The sequence below is a fragment of the Micromys minutus genome, assembly GCF_963924665.1.
Source record: "Micromys minutus genome assembly, chromosome: 9".
In the NCBI taxonomy this organism is placed as follows: Eukaryota; Metazoa; Chordata; class Mammalia; order Rodentia; family Muridae; genus Micromys; species Micromys minutus.
In genome coordinates this window covers 41,267,749-41,288,654 of record NC_137978.1, presented here as the reverse complement: position 1 = coordinate 41,288,654, position 20,906 = coordinate 41,267,749, and the positions used below count along the sequence as shown (strand labels likewise).

The window sequence follows — 20,906 nt, the reverse complement described above, 5'->3', positions numbered from 1 at the left end:
GGTGAGCTTGTCTTGATGCAGGAAACTGCCTGAGGGTTGTGTCACCTCTATAGATACAGCTTCTGTGTAAGGAAGCTCATGAGAAGGGTGAAGAAAACCAAGAAACAGAACTGGGGCCAAACAAAGGAACCCTATAGGTCATTGGCAGAGGTACAAAATCAGTCACTTTGATACTAAGTCTGGTGGTTCACGCCTTTAATCCCAGCGCTAGTGAGGCAGAGGCAGGTGGACTCTGCAAGTTTAAGGCCAGCCTGGTCTATATAGCAAGTTTTTGGCCAGCTAAGGCTAAATTGTGAGAACCTGACCTGTGCATAGACTGAAGTAATTTCTTAAGTCCAAAGTTTAAATTTCAAAATGAAAAAAAAAATGTTGGTTTCTTGAACTAAATTAGATACAGGTTTGTTTTAAACTGTAAACACATAGACTTGAATACGAAAGCATGTTCACATGTTCTGAGTTGGACACAAGCTCACCTACTCAGCACTTACCAGCCTTATCAAAATATGTGTTGCTGAAACTGGGGGCCCTCTTTTTTTTAAGCTCTAAATTACTGATTTGATTATTTTTTAAAAACATATTTTAAATATAAATGCTATTCTAGTCCCTAAAGCTCAGCTGAACCATAATGTTTTAGAAATTAAAAATGGGGTTTGAAGGTATAGCTCAGTGGTAGAATGCTTGCTTAACATACTTAAAGCTCTGGGTTTGATTTCCAGTACCACAAAAAATAGTAATAAAAATTCAGACCGATTATCTGTTAGCTTAATAATACTGATTGTTCTGATTTAATTGCAGTGGTACAGCTACCTATCTATTTTTGGCAATTGCATAAAGACTTTTGTGTTTGTTTACATGTGAAATTGAAAGTGATCTGTACCGCTGTTTTTATCTTAACAGGAGTTTTACTGACCAACTTCGGAAAATCTCCAAGGATGCAGGAATGCCCATCCAGGGCCAGCCATGTTTCTGCAAGTATGCTCAAGGTGCAGACAGTGTGGAGCCCATGTTTAAACATCTGAAAATGACATATGTGGGCCTGCAGCTAATAGTGGTGATTTTGCCTGGAAAGACACCGGTATATGGTATGAACACTTGTGCTTTTTCCGAGACAGGATTTCTCTGTGTAGCCCTAGCTGTCCTGGACCTCACCCCGTAGACCAGGCTGGCCTCAAACTCACAGAGATCCCCGTGCCTCTGCTTCCCAAGTGCTGGGATTAAAAGCATGTGTCTTTAATATAAGCGTATAAACACTTAATGTTGTGTGACAGATGATTTCAAGTCCTAGGCTTGGCAGGATAAGCGAGGTGATTCCACAGCCTCAGCTGTACATTGTTAGTGGTCTAAGCCACAGATTCAGGTGTGTATGTGGGCATATAGCTCAGTGGTAGAGTACTTTGCTCAACAAGCTCCCTGCCCTACATTTGATCTGCAACATTGGAAAATGATGGGGTCAGGGTACGATGATACTCTTTTCCTTCCTCTTCGCCCCCTATTCCCCGCCTCTTTTTTGTTGAGACAAGATTTTATGTAGGCTGGCCTTGAACTCATTATGTGATAGAGAGTGGCCTTGAACATTGAATCGTAGTTCTATCTCCCAAGTGCTGGGATTCTAGGAATGTAATTCTATACCTACCTGACTTATGTGGTACTGGGGATTGAACCCAGGGCCTCATACATGGTAGGGAAGCACTGTATCAACTGAGCCACATCCCAGTCAAGATTCATTTCTTTTTCTTCTTTTGTGTCTATTCTCAATAGCCATGGGTCTCTGCTCCACATAGTCACACCCTTCCCACTCTAAGACCCAACTTAGTAGAACAAACAGTTTAGAAGGTTGCTGGCCACCATGTTTTTCTCTCTATATCTGGATACAACTCCACCTGGTGGGAGGACGGAACGAGATGATAGGGTCTAGAAATGCATCTATAGTCCAGGAAGCTAGAAGACGCAGAATGCCCTAGTGAAAAACTTAGCAATATCAAGAGTGGGGAAGTAGACTGGAGTTGGGGGTGAGGGAGCTGCTGTCCCTGGAAGAAGATATGCGAAGTTTGTATCTGCTGTTAGAAAAGGGACACAGGCTCTTCTCTTGGTGCCTTAGTCCGACTGTAAGAGCACACCCGCCCTTAAGCTGCACCTCTAATGCTCTCTATCTGCTTCTTTTGTCTAATGATTAGAGGAACAAAGTAAAACTGAGAGGGCGGAGCGTGCTCTGAGGAGGGCGGAGCCAGGAGCAGTTCACCAGACCAGTTCTGAAGAATAAAATCCTCAAGGGACCTAGCAAGTGGTGACAGGTAGCACCAGAAGGGTAAAGGAAGTGGGCTGGCTTTCAGAGCTACAGCCCCGGGGGAAAGGAGAGGCTTCTCTGAGTGTTTAGTAGGGAAAAAGTGCTGGCACCTGACACTCACGAAGCCCTGCGTGCAGGCCATAAATGTTAAATGGTCAGGACTTCCCCTTTACGAATAGTAATTAGGTAACTAAGCATTTCAAAAGGAGCTAATTTATTGATTTATTTTTATAGCGGAGGTGAAGCGTGTTGGAGATACCCTTCTAGGTATGGCCACACAGTGTGTCCAGGTCAAAAATGTTGTGAAGACCTCACCCCAAACCCTTTCCAACCTTTGCCTGAAGATAAATGCAAAGCTAGGAGGAATTAACAATGTACTTGTGCCTCATCAAAGGTAAGATGGTGACTTTTTGTTCCTACTTTTATTTAAAATCTAAATTATGTGATTTGTGTTAAAGAACACCCTTTACAGCCAGATATGATGGTACACACTACCATTACTTGGGGGAAAATAAGGCAGGAGGATCATAGGTTCATGAATTTCATGCCAGTCTAGGCTGCATATTAAGGTCTTGTCGCAAAAAACAAAACAGAACAAAATTAAATTAAAAACAAACAAAATTCCCCAAGGGTTTGTTAGCCAGGTGTGATCGTATATTTTTAATCCCAGCACTCTGGAGTCCAAGGCAGCTAATGAGTTCTAGGCCAGCCTTATGTACACAGTGAACTCCAGGCTAGCTACATAGAGACACTACCCTGTCTCAAAAACAAAACAAAACAAAATAAAGACCAAGGTTTGAGATGTAGCTAAGTGACAGAACACTTGTGTAGTGTGTGTAAGGCTCCGGGTTCTATTCCCACCAGTACAAAACCAATAAACATCTCAAACATGCATCTCGATGGTGCTTCTTGTGTAATGTGTGTAAATCTACCCACCACCAGTAAGACTTGGAGCTTTTCCAGACTCTATTAAGCTCTCTCTTGTCACTCCAAAGCTAACTCCCAGGGCCAGGGCTGTAGCTTACTGGTCTAGCACTTACTTATTACATAAAACCCTGAGTTACCTACAAACGGGTAACCCCAAAAGAAACTGTCCTGACCTGTCATAGATTTGTTTACCTGTAACCTTCCTGTAAGTTGGAGTCACTGGGGGTAGTATGCTTATTCTGTTTGTCTTCCTTTTCTTTTTTTCCCTTTTTATTTTTCTGAAATAGGGTGTCACAATGTAGCTTTAGCTGTCCTGGAACTCCCTATGTAGATCTGACTGCCTCTGCCTTCTGAGTGCTGGAACTAAAGGAGTGCTCCATTCCGTCTGCTTATCTTTCTTAACATTATATTTGTGCATTCACTTAACTGTTGCATTTCTTCAGTTTTCATTGTTATGGATTATTTTATGTAGGGAAAAATCGCATAACTTTGTCTTTGATCAATATTATATATATTCATTTTATAGTTCTACAGTTTTGATAAATCTAAGCACCGTGTGGGACTCCAGGTGTGGATTTGCTGTGTTGTAGAGACTAGAATTATAGAGAATACAAAGACTTAGTCTTAACGATGCAGTCAGGCATTTTTCCAACCTGTCTATACCAGTTTACATTTCCCCTGAGAGTTCAAGTCATTCCATACCATTAGCAATACTTGGCAGTATCAGTGTTTTTTAAATTTAGCCATTTTTATTAAAAAATGGCATCTTATCATTATTTTAATTTTCTTTACCCTGATTGATGTTGATAAGCATGTTTAAGGTTAATTTTGGGCATCTTTTGTAAGGAGCTAATTTAGTTCTTTTGTCTGCTTGTCTGTTTGTTTGTCTGTTGTTTTAGGATAGGATCTCAGAATTTCATGTAGCCTAAAATAGTCTAAACATAATTAACTGAAGATGACCTTGAACCTCTCTCTACCTTCTGATTTATTACTAACTGATTTATTACTGTTTATTTATATATTTATTTGAGACAGAACCTCTCTGTATTGTCCAGGTTCATCTTAAAGTGGAGGGCTTGGTTAGAGAGATGGCTCTGCAGTTAAGATCGCTTGCTGTTCTTACAAAGGATCCAAGTTCAGGTCCAGGTACCCACATCAGGCAGCTCAAAACTGTCTGTTACTCTAGTTCCAGGGAATCTGAAACCTCTGAGGACATCTATATTTGTGGTGCACATAAACTTACACAGGCACATACATGAAATTAAAAAATAAATCTTGCCAGGCTTGATAGTTACACACCTTTAATCAGAGGAATTGGGAGGCAGAGGCAGGTGAATCTGTATAAATTCAAGGTCAACCTGGTCTACATAGTAAGTTCCAAGACAGCCAGGGATACATAGTGAGACCCTGCTTAAGTAATCTGGCTTCAGTAGTAGCTGAGATTATGGGCACTAAATCTACATTTTGAGGGGCGGGATAAAGAAATAGCTTTTGTAGGTAGGGCTGAGGCTGTATCTTGGAGATAAGCACTTGTCTAGCCTTGCACATGCAGGTACTGGTCTCCTGTACTACAAAGAGGGAAAGAAAGGTAAGGGGAGGAAGGGAAGGGAGGTGAGGAGGGCCTGGAAGGAGGAGTTTCTGTCCATTGCCTGGGCTGATCCTGAACTTCTGGCTAAAGCAGTTTTAACCTTCTGAGCAGCTGGAACTGCAGGTGCTAATCTACATGGCTTATTTGCCCATTTTTTATATTGAATTATGAGATAATTTCATTGACTTATAGCCACAGTTTTATGTGGTTTCTGGTTGTAAGTCTTTGATAGTGTATAGATTTGCAGTTATGTTATCTGTGCTGTGTTTTGTATCTTACTCTAATAAACAAATTCATTTTTGTTGTTTAATTTGTTATCATTGTTATTTGCCTTGTTATTGTTGTTATTTAAATTTTTGGGTTATTTTTAAGACAGGGTCTCATATAAAGCCCTAGCTGATCTGAAATTCACTACATTGCCTTTAGGGTAGCCTCAGACGTGTAGTAATCCTCCTCTGCTTCTGGAGTGCTGGAATTATAGGTGCCTATCACTCCGTCCAGCTCTAAGTGACTGGGTGTCAGACACTGCATCGGCCTCCATCACTGAGCCAAATCCCCTGCCTCGGAAATACCTAATCAGACTGAGTCCTCTTCTCTCCAAGTGATAGCTTTTTAAGTTTCAACTTGTCAGATTGGCTCTGGAGTAACCAGACACTAAGACAAGATGGTGCTGTGGTCAACAGGGTACTGGCGAGAATTGAAAGATTTGGGGATGGCTGCCCATGTAAAATTTTAAGATAGTGGTCCTCTGCTCCTTGTCTATGAAGATAACAGCATCTGCTTTTCAACTATAAAATACCATTTTTATATAAGCTCTTAGATGTGAAAAGTTACATTAAGTGCTGTAGTTTGTAGCCTTGGCCACTGCTATATTGGGCAGAAGGTGAAGTTGAAACTTTTCATACAGCTCTCTTCTTTGTCCTTAGATAAAATAATTAGGGGCAGTAAATGAATTGTATTTTCAACAAATATTTATCAAATGTCAAGTATGAGCTAAGCAACATTTTAGGTACTAGTAGTAACCAAGATATAATAAAATCCCTACTCTTTTTAAACAAAAGATTTATTTACTTATTTTACGGGTGCTCTATCTGCATGTACATCTGCATGCCAGAAGAGGGCATCGGATCCATTACAGATGGTTGTGAGCCACCATGTGGTTGCTGGGAATGAACTCAGGACCTCTGGAAGAACAGTCAATGGTCTTAAACACTCTCCAGCCCCAAAATTTCTACTCTTATAGAGATTATATTTGTGTAGGTGTGTATGCAAATAAAAATAAATAAAATATATGGTTTAAGTGATAAATATTATGCATAAAATTTGAGAATATATATATTATAAATATAAGTATGAAACAGATAAGAATGAATTTTATTTTCTTCTCTAAATTTCACAACTTAAAGTGAGTTGGTTTTTAGAAGGTTAGTATTCTTTCTTAATGGGCAGAGGATCCTCGTTTCTGAGATTATACCTGCAGCCATCTCTGGTGATACATTTTTCTAGAGTCATGAGTGCCACTGTCTTCTTAAATTCGACAGGCCCTCAGTGTTCCAGCAGCCTGTCATCTTCCTGGGAGCAGATGTCACTCATCCACCTGCTGGGGATGGGAAGAAGCCTTCTATTGCCGCCGTGGTGGGCAGCATGGATGGCCATCCCAGCCGGTACTGTGCCACGGTCCGAGTGCAGACATCTCGGCAGGAGATTGCCCAGGAGCTCCTCTACAGTCAGGAGGTCGTGCAGGACCTGACGAGCATGGCTCGGGAGCTGCTGATTCAGTTCTATAAGTCCACGCGCTTCAAGCCCACACGCATCATCTACTACCGCGGAGGGGTATCCGAGGGACAGATGAAACAGGTGCTCCCATCAGCCCAGTGCCATCCTACCTGCCACTGGAGACCCAAGACCTGAGGGATTCTAGGCAAGTTCTCCGTGAAACAAAATTCCCCTTCTGTCTCCTAGGTAGCTTGGCCAGAGCTAATAGCAATTCGAAAGGCATGTATAAGCTTAGAGGAAGACTATCGGCCGGGAATAACCTACATTGTGGTACAAAAGAGACATCACACACGGCTCTTCTGTGCAGATAAAACTGAAAGGGTAAGGAGGCGTGCAGTAAGTTTCTTCATCACACTGTGTGGCAAGTAAATGTGGTTTTGAGTAGATGTTTACAGTATCCTCCAAAACACCTGTGTCCAAAAAATAATTTAATAAATATATTAACCGCTGGGGAATTTAGATGACTGGTTCTAGATAGCACAAGTGTTAACATGAATGTTTCTCTTGTGTGACAGTAATGCTGGTCTCCAGAGTTTTGTAGAGGGTATTGGAGACTTGTAGATTAGTTACTTTTGTAATCACTGTGACAAAACATGACAGAAGCTTGACTTTGGCTCACAGTTTGAGGGTGCATTCTATCGTGAGTAGAAAGTCATGATGTCAGGAGCTGTAGGCAGCTGGTTATATTACATTATAGTCAACAGACAATAAGTGCTCAGCTCACTTTACTCACAGTTAGGGTGGGTCTTCCCACATCAGTTAACCTAATCTAGAAGCTGAGCGTGGTGGTACATGCCTTTAATCCCAGGTCTTGGGAGGTAAGGCAGGTGGATCTCTATGAGTTCAGAGATATTCTGATCTATGTAGGGAGTTCCAGGGAAGCCAGAGCTATATAAAAAGACCCTGTCTCAAAAAAAAAAAAACCACCAAATTTAACCTAATTTAGAAACTTCCTGCATTTATGTCCAGAGATTTGTCTCCTAGACAAATGATTCTAGATCCTGTCAAGTTGACAGTCAGTATTAACTATCACAAGTTGTTTTTGTGTAGCTTTTATGGGTGCTGGTTAGAAACATGCCAGGTATGTTAGAATATAACAGGCAACTTCAAAATAGGATGGTGTGTGTGTGTGTGTGTATGTGTGTGTGTGTGTGTGTGTGTTGCTGGAGATCAAATCCAGAGTTTTACATGTAGTTTTTGCTGCTTTTTACTGCTGATGTATGTGTGATAGTTCTAGGGGGTAAAGCAGAATCACCTTGGTGATTTTATATCAATTTAGGGAATTACTGGGGTATCTACTTGGCAGAATTATGATGTCGTACTTATTCATCACAGGCAAGAAACTTTACGTCTCTAAGCTACAATGAAAATTTATGCTGGTTTGATTTAAGATTTTTATTTATGTATGTATATGTGTGTATGAATGTATGTATGTACAAGTGTATGTATGTGTATATGTATGTACCTATTTGTGTGTGTATGTGTGTGTACATGTGAATATATGTAGGTGTGTGTATCTGTATATGCATGCAGAGGCCAAAAGAGGGCATCAGGTGTCCCCTTCTGCTATTCTTTGCTCATTCATTTGAGGCAGGGTCTTTCCTGAACCTAGGGCTTGCATTTTCTTGGCTAGGCTAGAAGTCAGTGAGCCCCAGTATTCTTCCTGCCTTGGTTCCACTTCCGATCTAGTGTTATAGGCATTAACTGGGACACCAACCCTCAGGATTATGAAGCACGTGCTCTTAACTGCTGAGCCATCTCTCCAGCTCCAGATTTAGAATTGCCAGTTTTCTGTCACTGTGTAAGCGGTCTGCATTCTGTAGTGACTTTGCTTTAATAATGTTCCTTATAATGTACCCACCGTCTCATGAGTAAGCAGTTGGCAGTGTACTATACTGCTAAGCTATGATACTCAGAAAGTTACATAGGTTAGGTGAAGTCTATTTATAAACATTTTAACTTATAATGAGACTGCTGGATGTAATCCCTTCATAAACTGAAGAACATGTGTATTCTCACTTGTGAAATGTGATAGTGAACAGCATCTAGGCAGACTGGCTCCACAGCTGTACCTCCAGTAGTTGGGAGGTAAAGCAAGAGGATCATAAGTTGCAGGCTAGCCTGAGTTATCCTGTCTCCAAAGAAAGAGCAAATGCAGGAGACGCAGCAAGCGCACACACAGCCCTGCATTCGGTTTCTCAGTACATATCTTCAGTGACATATACATCCAAGGCTTGCCTAGGCCACGTGAGGCAGTCTAAACAAACAAAACACAACAAAAAAGAAATAGAATTTATTTTAAGAAGTATGGTAAAGATTAAATTAATAAATGAGGGTTGACTTTGGGTATAATTACCAGTACTTGATTTTTTAAAAATCTATTTATTTTATTTATGATGTAATATTTATGTTTAAAGTGGGTTGGGCTGGAGAGATGGCTCAGTGGTTAAGAGCACTGGCTGCTCTTCCAGAGGTCCTGAGTTCAATTCCCAGCAACCACATGGTGGCTCACAACCGTCTGTTATGGGATCTGATGCCCTCTTCTGATGGGTCTGAAGACAGCCACTATGTACTTATATATAATAAATAATCTTTAAAAAAGATAAAGTGGGTGAGTTCCAAGTGTTCAATATTGGATGGCTGCTTTTTGGGTGCTTTTTATGATATTCTTTCATGTTGTGCAGTCTTGCTCTCCTTCAGGCCTAGGAAGGATCTGTTTCCTGCTGGATCATTAAGCTTGCTGGCTCCTCCTATTATTTTCCAGGACAAAAGTTGTCTCTTTTCCAGGAATAAGATGTTTGTGTTTGGTTCCTGAGCTATAGGAGACTGAGTTCTTTTCCCTATGGTTCCCAGGCCTGCTAGCCAGTTTACAGTAGATCTCTGTCCTCCAGCTGCTCTGGCCCTGCCTCACTGATAATTCTTAGACTTTGCTAATATAGATCATCTGAAAGCTTGATTGAAATTGAAGCAGAAAATATCCTGCCACCCATCTTTTATTGCCATGGTTTCCTCTCTGTCCCAATGTAAACTTGCTGTCCATGCAGTTTTCTGTGGAGTGGAGAGGAAATGCAGGACCTGGATTATTTTACCCCAACCTCCAGCGCTGGGAATAGAACACAGGGTCACACATATACCAGGAAGCAGTTTACCACTGAGCTATTGCCAGACCCTGAGTTATCTTTCTACCCCATAGCTCTGATCTTTACCACCATTCAGGACTGATGTTCCGATTCTTTAGTTCTCTTTTTACTCTGACCAGTATCTCCAGTTCTCTTGCTTGCCTCCGACTCCAAAATACATGGACTTGCTCATTGCTTTGCTTCTACTCTCTGACTGATGGGAGTTGCTGGCTGAACAAATCATTTATTTAGTAATGAACCATGTTCTATAAACACATGAGAGCAAATCTTAAACCTTAAATGTTGTGATTTTTTTCTCATTGTTCTATTCCCCATTAAGTGTTTATCCCATGTTTTAAGTCCTATCTATGACGTCTTAATGATAACAAAGATACCTTCTACCCTGACAGTACAGTGGCAGGCATAGCTGCCTTCAGAATCCTTCCTCTGCTGTCCGGCGGCTAGGACCTGGGAGTCATGGATTGTGTCATTGCCTACCTGTCCTCTACTCTCAACTGTCATCTTGTGCGTCCTTCTCTCCTCCTCACAGCTCGGGCTCATCTGCCCGTCTGTGCCTTCAACTCAGTTCTTTCTACCTCACTACTTCGTCATTTCCTGTGTACGTGTGAGGAGGTCAAAGGACATCTTGTGTGTATGTTCCAGAGATGGAGCTCAGGCCATCAGCCGCTGAGCCAGCTCACAGGCCCTCGTCTTCCTTATTCCATGGCCTCTTCTGTGTTAAAGAAGTTGTTCAGTTCTTCCTCAGTTCCTCCAATCAGCATTTGGTAACTGTTCTCCCTCTTACTGGCTACCTTCTCTTTTTTCCTTTTATAAATTCCCTTTTAGAAGAACAGCCCCTTGAGGTGCTGCCTGTTCCCTCACATCAGCTTCATACTGTGATATTCAGGAAATAGGAAGTGAAAGAGAGAACTAAAATTGTGCCTCTGTGCCTTGTTTATCTCCAGCCAAGTCAGATTTCCACAATGACCTCTTAGCCACATGTAAGACAGCACAACCTTCTCTGGCTCTTGTGATACGAATTGCCAGGCTTCCTGCCTCTGCAGTCAGATTCCCTTTACTTAAAATAATTAGATTTGTTTGTCTCATTTTATGTGTATAATTGCGTGTATACCACATTCATGCCTGATACCGGCAGAGGTCAGAAAGGGGGTGGGGGACAGATCCTTAGGGACTGGAGTTACAGATGTTTGTGAGGAGTGTGATTGGTGATCAGACCCAGATCCACTGAAAGACCACTGAATCATCTCTCCTGCCCCTCCCTGACTCCTTCCCCTTCTCAATTTTAGCTCATCCACTTTTCTAGGCTGACTTGCTTATCAACACCAAATCCATATTCCTACCTTATGCTGCTCTGTCTGATTCTCGATTTGTTCTTTGAATTATCTGCCAGGTATTTTCCCTTAGATGCTCGTGAGCATTCTGTCAGTCTCCACAGACCCTGCTGTGTAGGAGAGATAACAGCAACCCATCTTTGTGGCTCACAACGATTCATTTCTTGCTCATATTGCACATTCAATGTGGCCCTGCTGCAGCTGTGACCCCATTGTCCTTTCTTTGGAACCTAGGCTGACAATCTATCTGGAACCTTGCCAGTCACTGTAGAAGAAGGGAAAAAAAGAAAAGACAAGCTGAGTGCTGGGTTTTAAAGCTTCTGCCCAGAAGTAACTCATTTTGGGCCACATATTATTATCAAAGCAATTTATATGGCCACTCCTGTGGTAGCTGGGTGGGATTTTATAATCTTTCCCCAGGGAGGGGCACAGAAGTATTTGGCATCAGTGATACAGTCTACCCTAGGCATGTCAAGAAAACACATCTGAACCTCCCACTTATTGCTTAATCCCCATCCAAAGCCTCTCCTACTTCTTAGGTTCTTTTGCTTGGCATTACTGTGTTTTATGTTAGCCAAACTACAAACTTAGAGTCATTTAAAAATTCTTCTCCTGCCTTATTGTCCTTGCTATGTCCAGTTTGCCAAGTAGTCTCCTGTGTTCTACCCCCATCTCTTTTGTCTCACGTGTTTCCTGGGCAGAACTTGTTTGCAGTGTGGGAGACTCATGGCTGTCTCTGCTGCCATTACTCCTTCATCCTGCTACCATGGGTTGGGCTCTAAAACACACCCCACTGCTCAGAAGTCTCCAAGTGTTCTCCATTGCTTACAAGACACCTTCCTGTACTCCTTCATGTTTTCCCTGGGGCGCCAAAACTCATTTCTTCTTCCACTGTGTCCTCACTGTGTCTCCCGTTTCCCACTGCACCCCTTCCTGTGGATTGAGCACAGCCATCCCACCCCTTTCTGTTGTCTGTGTTAAGGACTACTACAAGTGCCCTTTTAGATAACAGTGGGACTTTAGGGTTCAGACTAATGCATATAGTTCTGTATACACCAAATCTGTTTTTAATGGTGTTGGGCATTGATTCTAGGGTCCTGCACATATAACAAATGTGCTGTCACTCAGCCATATCCCCAGGCCCCTTTTACCTTTCATTTTGAAGCAGGGTCTCACTAATTTACTTTTGTTGATCTTGAAGTCATTCTGTAGCCTGAGCAATGCTTAACTTTGAGAACCTCCCACTTCCATTTCCTGACTGGCCAGGCTCACAGGTTGGTGTCACCAGAAAAGTCTTTTGTACTCAACCTTTTTCTCACCTTGTTTTTGGCAGCAATGATAGGAATTTCTCGCTTATAATTTTGCCTCTTCCAGGGTGCCATATAAATATGAATAGAAATATCATATTTTTTTGTCGCTTTTGAGTTTGGCTTTTCTTATTTAATACAGTATATTGAAGTGTCACCCATTGCTGAGTTCAGATGTGACATATATGGACGAGCTACAGTTTATTCATTTGTGCCTGGGCTCAGGCTGCATCTAGTGTTTCAGACTTTATCCCGTTTTATTTATTCATTTATTTTAGAGACACTGTTTTTGCTGTGTACCCATGATGGCCTCAAACTTGCAACCTTCTTGCCTAAGCCTCCTGAGTGCCGAGAGTTCTGGTGTGTGCTATCATACTCAGCTTCCCTTTCCTTTCCAAGACCTCCTTAAGCTATAAGACATAGTGTGACGACTCCCTCCCTACCAGAAATTCTAGTGCCTTTACCTGTATCACTTTGCACCAATGTGCTTGTGTTATGAAAGTCCATTCATTGATGCATTCTGCCGTTGGCTCTTAGACTCAACATTTTTAAGGCCTAGCTTAGGTGCTCAAGCAATAATTGTTGAGTTCAGTGTGTTTGGTTTCCATTCCTCCAGGCATCATGCAGACGTAGCTTTAGGTTTTCGTCTGTAAAACTCTAGAGTTTGTTTTTGTTGTTATGTTTTTGGATTATTTTTGTTTTGTTTGTTTTTCTTTTTTTACCAACTTTATTTTACAAAACAAAGATAAATGTACAGATTTTAAGCATTTTTTGCATAAAATTATACATTTTTGTCAGTACTTTTTTTTCAGATTTTAAAATAATTTTTACATAAAACTATATGAATATATTTTTTAGTCAGTACTTGATTTTTTTTAAAGGTTTGATAGTATGCATTGAAAACTTAATAGTTACAATGAGCATAAAGTACATGTAAAACAAAATGTAACATGGAAATAGTCAAAGTTTTTGTTTGTTTTTCAAGACAGAGTTTCACTGTGTATCCCTGGCTATCCTGGAACTATGTAGACCAGGCTGGCCTCAAACTCAAAGATCCACCTGCCTCTGTCTCCTCAGTGCTGGAAATGAAGCCGTGTGCCGCCACCACTTGACATTCTTAGAGAGTTAAGAGAGTTAAGAGTTAAGTTAAAAGAGGCGCTGTGGTTAAATATGTTTGGAACCACCATCTATCCCTTGTCTTCTTTAATATCATACCGGATCAGACGGTAGTTTTGAGAGATTACACATTAGAAAAGCCTGTGTGTGTGTGTGTGTGTGTGTGTGTGTGTGTGTGTTGCTAGACTCTGAAGCCACAGCCTCACACATGGTAGGCATGTGCTATCTTCTGAGATATATTTCTCCCCCTAAAAAAGCCTTATAAACTGTGCTTTAATGCAGAAGTCCTCAAATTTGAGGAAAAAAAACACTTAAATACACTGTAAAAAACTAATATTCCTAAAGAATACACTTTCAAGAAAGATGCTAGACCTAGTATGCATTTGTTCCTCTATACATGGGAGATATAAGACTCCCCACCGGTTCCCTGAAACACACACACACCCCACAAACACATATATAAGCACACACCGTACACAGCACATACACACAACATACACCCTCCACATACATAAACATACAACACATACACATGACAAACATACAACATATCATTCACACACACTACACATAACACATAAACACACTCAACATATATGTATACCTCCCCACACAACACATATACATATACATACAACACATACACATAACACACACACACAAAACAAACAAACATACAACAAAACACGCACACACACTGCACATAACACATACACACATAACATATACACCCCCTCAACAGCACACATACATACACATACAACACATACACAACACACACACACAATAAACACACAACACACATGTACAACATACACACCACACACACTTTTTTCTAAACATACATGCCTGTTGTGGCATTTAAACTATAAATTAGACATAGTAAAGATGAATAATAATAAAATCTATAAACTGTAATAAAGTTATGTAAATCAGATGTGGTATCTTGACCCTGTAACCTTAGCACTCAGGAGACTGAGATAAAAGAACTGTGAGTTCAAGATCACCCAAACTACTAAATGGCAGGCCACCCTAAACGATATAACAGATCTTGTCTCATAAACACGGAGGTGACAAAAGCAAAATGTGTCTCTCAAAGTATCTCCATTTCCCATCGCTAATTTTTCCCATGTGCTAATATTTTGAGCATTGCCTGACCACAAGTAACTGAAGCCATAACTTGAGATAAGCAGGAATTACTGTAACTCAGTTATTCTTTCTCTGGTTCAGCTAGATACCCAAGCTTGATATGAATTTGAAGAAAGAATGCTCTGTAATCCAAGTTCTTATATCATTGTTAATGTGATTTATAGCTGGAAGGAATGAATAGTAGTTAGAAAGGAGACAAAAAAAAAAAAAAAAAACCCATGGAAACATGCCTATGTGCTATTCAGCTTTCTCTTTGCATTTCTGGAGTACCCTGATCCCCTTCTTAGAGCCTTAGGGTTTTAGAAATGCAAGAGGTCAGGGCTGGAGTGATGAGTCACGGGTTAAGAGCACTGGCTGCTCTTCCAGAGGTCCTGAGTTCAATTCCCAGCAACCACATGGTGGCTCACAACCATCTGTAATGGGATCTGATACCCTCTTCTGGTGTGTCTGAAGACAGTGTACTCACATACAATACAATAAAATAAATAAATAAATCTTTTTTTAAAAAATGTAAGAGGTCATGACCTGATTTAATAGATGATTTGGTTGAGGCACAGAGATATTCTGCTCTGTTCAAGGATGTGAGTACTGGCCTGGCTCTGAACTATCTTTTCAATCTCCATCTGAGCAGGGGCTTCTGATAACCATCTGTCAGAACTTCTACACACACACACACACACATATACACACACAGAGATGCATATGTGTGTGTGTGTGTATGTGTGTGTGTATGTGTGTATCTCCATCCTATAAACATATTAGTTTTGTTGAACTTGGTGAACGGTGAACCAGTTTGAAGCCCTTCATCTTATCTTTTACTGAAAGCTGTGTGTGTGTGTGTTGGGGGTTCTTTTTCTCTCACGTGAGGAATGGAGGTCATTTTTTCTGGGAAATTGTACTTGTCTCTTTTTCTTTGTTGCAGTGCTAAGGACTGAACCCAGTGTCTCCCTCACACCCATGCTAAGCAAGCACTCCATAGCTGAGCTACATTTCCATTCCTTAAATTCTGTTTTCCCCTCATCTGCATACAGAGTATCATCATAAACATGTGGCAATATTGATGCACAAAACTATAGAGAAAGCTGATATTTGGATTCCCCAAAAAGGCTCTGTAGACTTGTTTGAGAATATGCTTTAGTATAAAAGGTTAGGCTAAGGAAAAGTTAAAGGGATACAACTTTTTTTGTTGTAGTAGAAAACAGGCTCTCACACTGTAGCCCAAACTGACTTTGCTGACCTTGAATTCAAAACAATCCTCCTGCCTTGGCTTTCCAAATGCTGAGGTTACAGGTATGAATCACCATGACTGGCTTAACATCTTAAATTAACCTAGTTTTGAGATTTCACATAACAGCAGTCTACTAACTTATTATCAGTTAATGTGTTAAAGGAAAGAATTGGCCTTAAACCAGCTTATTACTCGGGTGGTTATTGTATTTTTTAAAATGGTATCTTTTTAACAGGTGGGGAAAAGTGGCAATGTCCCAGCAGGCACTACTGTGGACAGCACCATCACACATCCATCTGAGTTTGACTTTTACCTCTGTAGTCATGCAGGAATTCAGGTAATTTGGAAACTGGTCCAGATGTTTGACCTTGTAGGGAAATACCTGCCGGCTCAGCAGCTGGCTTGAGTAGACTTGTCATTAAATGCCGTGTCCAGCTTTGCTAACTGCTATGTTTTAGGACTACTGTGTAGGGATCTACTTGTAGGTATGGGGTGAGGCAGAAATACTGCTGAACTTAATAATTAGATTTCAGTTCCTCTTGTCTCTGAGGTAGCCACGTCCTGCTAGAAATACAATAATCCTAAAACTCTCCCTTCAGGGAACCAGCCGTCCTTCACATTACCAGGTCTTGTGGGATGACAACTGCTTCACTGCAGATGAACTACAGCTACTGACTTACCAGCTCTGTCACACCTACGTGAGATGCACCCGCTCAGTCTCCATTCCTGCCCCAGCCTATTATGCCCGGCTTGTAGCATTCCGGGCAAGGTATCACTTGGTGGATAAAGATCATGACAGGCAAGTTCCTCAATGAAAATCCCTTCCTGTTGTGGAAACTTGTTTTTACAAACAAGCTACATATATATATATGTGTGTGTGTGTGTGTGTATATATATATATGTATGTATGTATGTATGTATGTATGTATGTATTTAAAGACTTAAATGGGGCTGGAGAGATGGCTCAGTGGTTAAGAGCACTGACTGCTCTTCCAGAGGACCTGAGTTCAAATCCCAGCAACCACATGGTGGCTCACAACCATCTATAATAAGATCTGATGCCCTCTTCTGATGTGTTTGAAAACAGCTATAGTGTACTTATATATAATAAAATAAATCTTTAAAAAAGAAAAAAAAGACTTAAATATCCTTTGAAGGTTTAGTCTGCAAGGGACAGTTAAAACTGCATGAGGCTTTGAGAACTTTTAATGTGACTTTTGGTCCAAGAAGTGCTCAAGCTTGTTTAAACTTGAGTCTCTAACAGAGTCTCACTTGGAACTGCCTGTGGTTTTCACACAGAACTAACTGCATTTCGGTTCTGCTGAGGTCCCAGGCAGCCTCAAAAGGTGGTGGGCAGAGCGCCCTGGCTCTAGTCAGAGTAGTCACAAACTATGTATTCCACTTCATGCAGGAGTCATACCTAGCTCATTTTGCTTCCAGTACAATCCAGCATTGACCAGAGTAAGTTGGGGCTTATGGGGAAACAGGAGAGGTGACCATCTTCATTTCCACATAGGGATCTCAAGAGACTCAGACATTTTGGCCTATTACTGGGCCACTAATAAATGGCTAAGCGAGCTCTTTGCATTTATTTTCTTTCCCAAATGGCCATTTGTGAAGTGTAGCAGTTTCTGGGCTCTTCCCCAAGTCTCAATTCAGTTGCTGAATAGTAGACATTCCACTGCAAGTCTGTTTCTGTAAGGAGCTGAAAATCACAGGGTCACAGAAAGCACCAGCTATGGCTTTACACTTCCCATTCTTAATGCACATTCAGTCGTGCAGTACATCTGTTTGGTACTATATGCCTTGTACTGTGCTAGGCACTAGGAAACAATGAGTTTAGTAAGCCATGTTTCTTCCTTGTGGGGATTTTATATTTCAGGATAGAGGTAATAAAGGTGAATATAAAAGTGGCAATAGTTTAACTCATTGTAGATAACCATGCAGTGGCAAATCAGAGGAAAGATTGGTAGAGATTTTATAGGTGGGTGGGCAGGGCTTTGCTTTACAAAGGAAAGAGGATTTTTTTCAGGAGAGAGAGAGAGAGAAAGAGAGAGAGAGAGAGAGAGAGAGAGAGAGAGATTGACAGAGACACAGATAGACAGCGACAGAGAGGATATTAGATTTTTGAACAGTAGTAGTGGTTTTCTTTGGCCAGAGCATATCAAAAGAGAATAGCAGGCATGGAGTGGAAACCCGTGTTATGCATTAGAGCAAAATTGTCTTTGCTAAATGTAAAAGCTGTTCCTGGGCTGGAATGGTATGAGGGGAGGAACAGAGGGTGAAGTCAAAGATGACTAGGGTAACATCAGCATTCAAAGAGAAAAGTTGGGGGCCAAGGGTGTGGCTCTGTGGTGAGTATAGCTCTCAACACACATGAAGCCCCAGATCAAAACCTCAACATTCAAAAAGGGATGGTTTGCCAGACCCTATGGTACAGGGTACCCCAAGATGTATGCTTAGAACTTTGAGCACTCTGCTAGGCCCATAGACTTATCAATGTAGGAAACAGTGTTAGCAAGTAGGAGCAAGGTTAAGCCAGGCATGGAGGTGCACACCTCAAGGCAAGGGTGAGTGAAGTCTGCATAGTAAGATTCTGTCTCAAAAGAGAAAAGGAGAAAGGAAGAAGGGGAAGAGAAGAATACTTTTTCTTAAAGATTTCATTTCAGTAAAGAATACCTGAGAAAACCTAGAAATTTACCAACAATTTCATTTTCCATTGTGTCTAACACTGTAAAGGAAAAAGCACAGTCTTCTGTGAAAACATATTCTAGGTGACCCTGACACGGACTTTGAAGTCAGAGAAGTTTCTAAGAGGGACATGACTTGTAACTGAAGCTTAAAGAATGAGTAGAAACCAAGCAGACAGAAGGGGCGGTAAAGTCCTTACGCAGGTGCTATCAAACACTCGGGGTTTATGAACATTATGTAGTTACTGCAGCCATCCACTAAATAAGTTGTACTGTACCTTTCAGTTGAACAAATGTGTCTAAGGAAACATAAGTTGTTTGAGTAGCTTAGGCTTGAGCCATGATGTTCTTGAATACAAGACCGTGCTATTTGAAACACTGATGTTTCAAGTAGTCTTCTGCTAATGCCTGTTTTCCTGTTTTGCTCTCATTATAGTGCAGAAGGCAGTCATGTGTCAGGACAGAGCAACGGCCGGGATCCTCAGGCCTTGGCTAAGGCTGTGCAGATCCACCATGATACCCAGCACACTATGTATTTTGCCTGAGAATTTTGGAAAAGACCTCAACCACTTTGGCATCTCATGCATCCTCAAAGTGTCTCTGATGCCTCCTGCCTCTCTTAGTGCCACAGTGATTTCAGGTGGTCCCTACCAGCAGCTCAGAATAGTTGCACTGAATCTGTACTCTGCAGCCCTGTCTGATGCATCAACAAAACTGAGCCATTTTTTAAAAAGAAAAAGATACTCATAGATTATGTTTTCTGACGCACTGGGCAGAATTTTTACCTCAAGGTGCAAAGGCTGATCAGCCTTGAATTTCTAAAGGACTTTCCAAGAAGGGTTTCTGTGGAATCTTTTGCTAGATGTGATATTTTAGCAAAATACGAGGAGTATTTCTTTCTTTATTTTTTTTTTCCTGTGTTCATTGAATGGAGTGTATGCATAAGTGGAAGAGAAACCAAACAACTCTATCATTTCCATGTAACTTTTTAATTGGGTGGGTCCATAGACTTCTTAATGGAGATTTCTGACTTTGCTACTGTAAACGCCTATAAGGAGCATTAACTTCTGAAAGGTTTACAGAACTCTTACCTTTACTGCTTCATCTTACTGATCTCTTCGGGCCTCGCTGTGGAAGACAGGCTGCCCGGCAATTGCACTATGTTTGGCTGCAGATTCGAACAAGCAGTTCCTTTGGCTGGCTTTTGTGAATCTGTGACATAAGCAGATGCGACGCGTGTCACAGGGACAGATTTCACTGCTGTGATAAAAAAGTACCCATGTTCTCCATACTTGGAAAAAAAGAATTAGCTTTTAGTATTTTTCCACATTTTCAAAAGTGCCCATTTTATGCTGCTGTGTGGTGTGTTAGATCTAAATGATCTTTAAACTTCTCTCATAGAAAGTTAACTTTGGCAATAAGCATTTTTAAGGTCCCTGCCCTTTCTCTTCTGACATAGTTTTCTAGTTGAGATTTCAGTATGATTTTTATCAACTATTTCTTATATATCGTAAGTGGGATATTCTGAAACCAGTTTATAAAGACATGGATTTCCATGTCCTTTAAATAATTGTTTTTTTTAAACAAAACAAAACCTATTTTATAGTCAGTGTCCTGTCACTTAAAAAAAAAAAAAAAAAAAGCTGGAACCGGGATGCTTTCTGATTGGTCAGGCTTTGCAGTACTGCACTTGAACAGTACCGGCCAGTAAAAAACAGTTTCCCTGGGAATCAAGGCTGTGCATACAGCTGCTTACAAGACAGCCTGAAATGTGGCTTTGCCTATCTCTTTTTCAGCTAAAACTCTGTAGAAGATGATTTTTTCCCCTCTTTCTGTAATAGATTCTAGATTCCCTCACAGGAAGACAGGACTCCTTTTCTTGTTAAACAAAGGGAGTTGATGTGAAGCAAGTGTCAGTTAGAACATAGGGGAAATGTATTCTGTATTTAGTGTAGATAGTACTTGGTAAAGGACAAGCATTACATAGTCAAGGTAGTTCCACTCACCGTTTCCAGCACACATTTTACTCTAACCTGGAAGGGCAAGGAGTAAAAGGTAAGAGGCTCTATGTAGAGCCACACTCCTCATGGCTGAGGAGTGTGCTGAGGAAGAGACAAGCACAATGTACTAAAACCAATCTTGCAGTCTCTGTGTAGGAACCATTGGTGGGAAACACTGGATCAGATGGTAAAGGGTGTTTGCTTGAATTCATTAGTTGGTTCAAGGTCCAAATCTGTTAAAGGAGCCCTCTCATAATCCCAGCAATATAAAGCACTGTTTCCCTTCAGTCTTTTAAACAAGTGTGTATATACATTAAATGTTTACATTTCCGTGTGCTGCCACTCAGCAGTGCCACTAGTGTTTGCTGAG

General features: G+C 41.0%; 1 protein-coding gene across 1 annotated transcript in view; it reads left to right on the top strand.

Moving 5' to 3' along the window:
* LOC308424876 (protein argonaute-4) overlaps positions 1 to 19,081 on the top strand; it is a gene marked incomplete at its 3' end in the record, with an annotated part of 28,491 nt that extends 9,410 nt beyond the window's left edge. Inside the window, exons 10-16 of the mRNA XM_080922063.1 lie at positions 898 to 1,082; positions 2,519 to 2,678; positions 6,341 to 6,656; positions 6,762 to 6,896; positions 16,082 to 16,183; positions 16,446 to 16,645; positions 18,973 to 19,081. Coding sequence (XP_080778189.1) covers positions 898 to 1,082; positions 2,519 to 2,678; positions 6,341 to 6,656; positions 6,762 to 6,896; positions 16,082 to 16,183; positions 16,446 to 16,645; positions 18,973 to 19,081 — 1,207 coding nt within the window. The remainder of the gene's footprint in view (positions 1 to 897; positions 1,083 to 2,518; positions 2,679 to 6,340; positions 6,657 to 6,761; positions 6,897 to 16,081; positions 16,184 to 16,445; positions 16,646 to 18,972) is intronic.
* Positions 19,082 to 20,906: the final 1,825 nt, after the last annotated feature.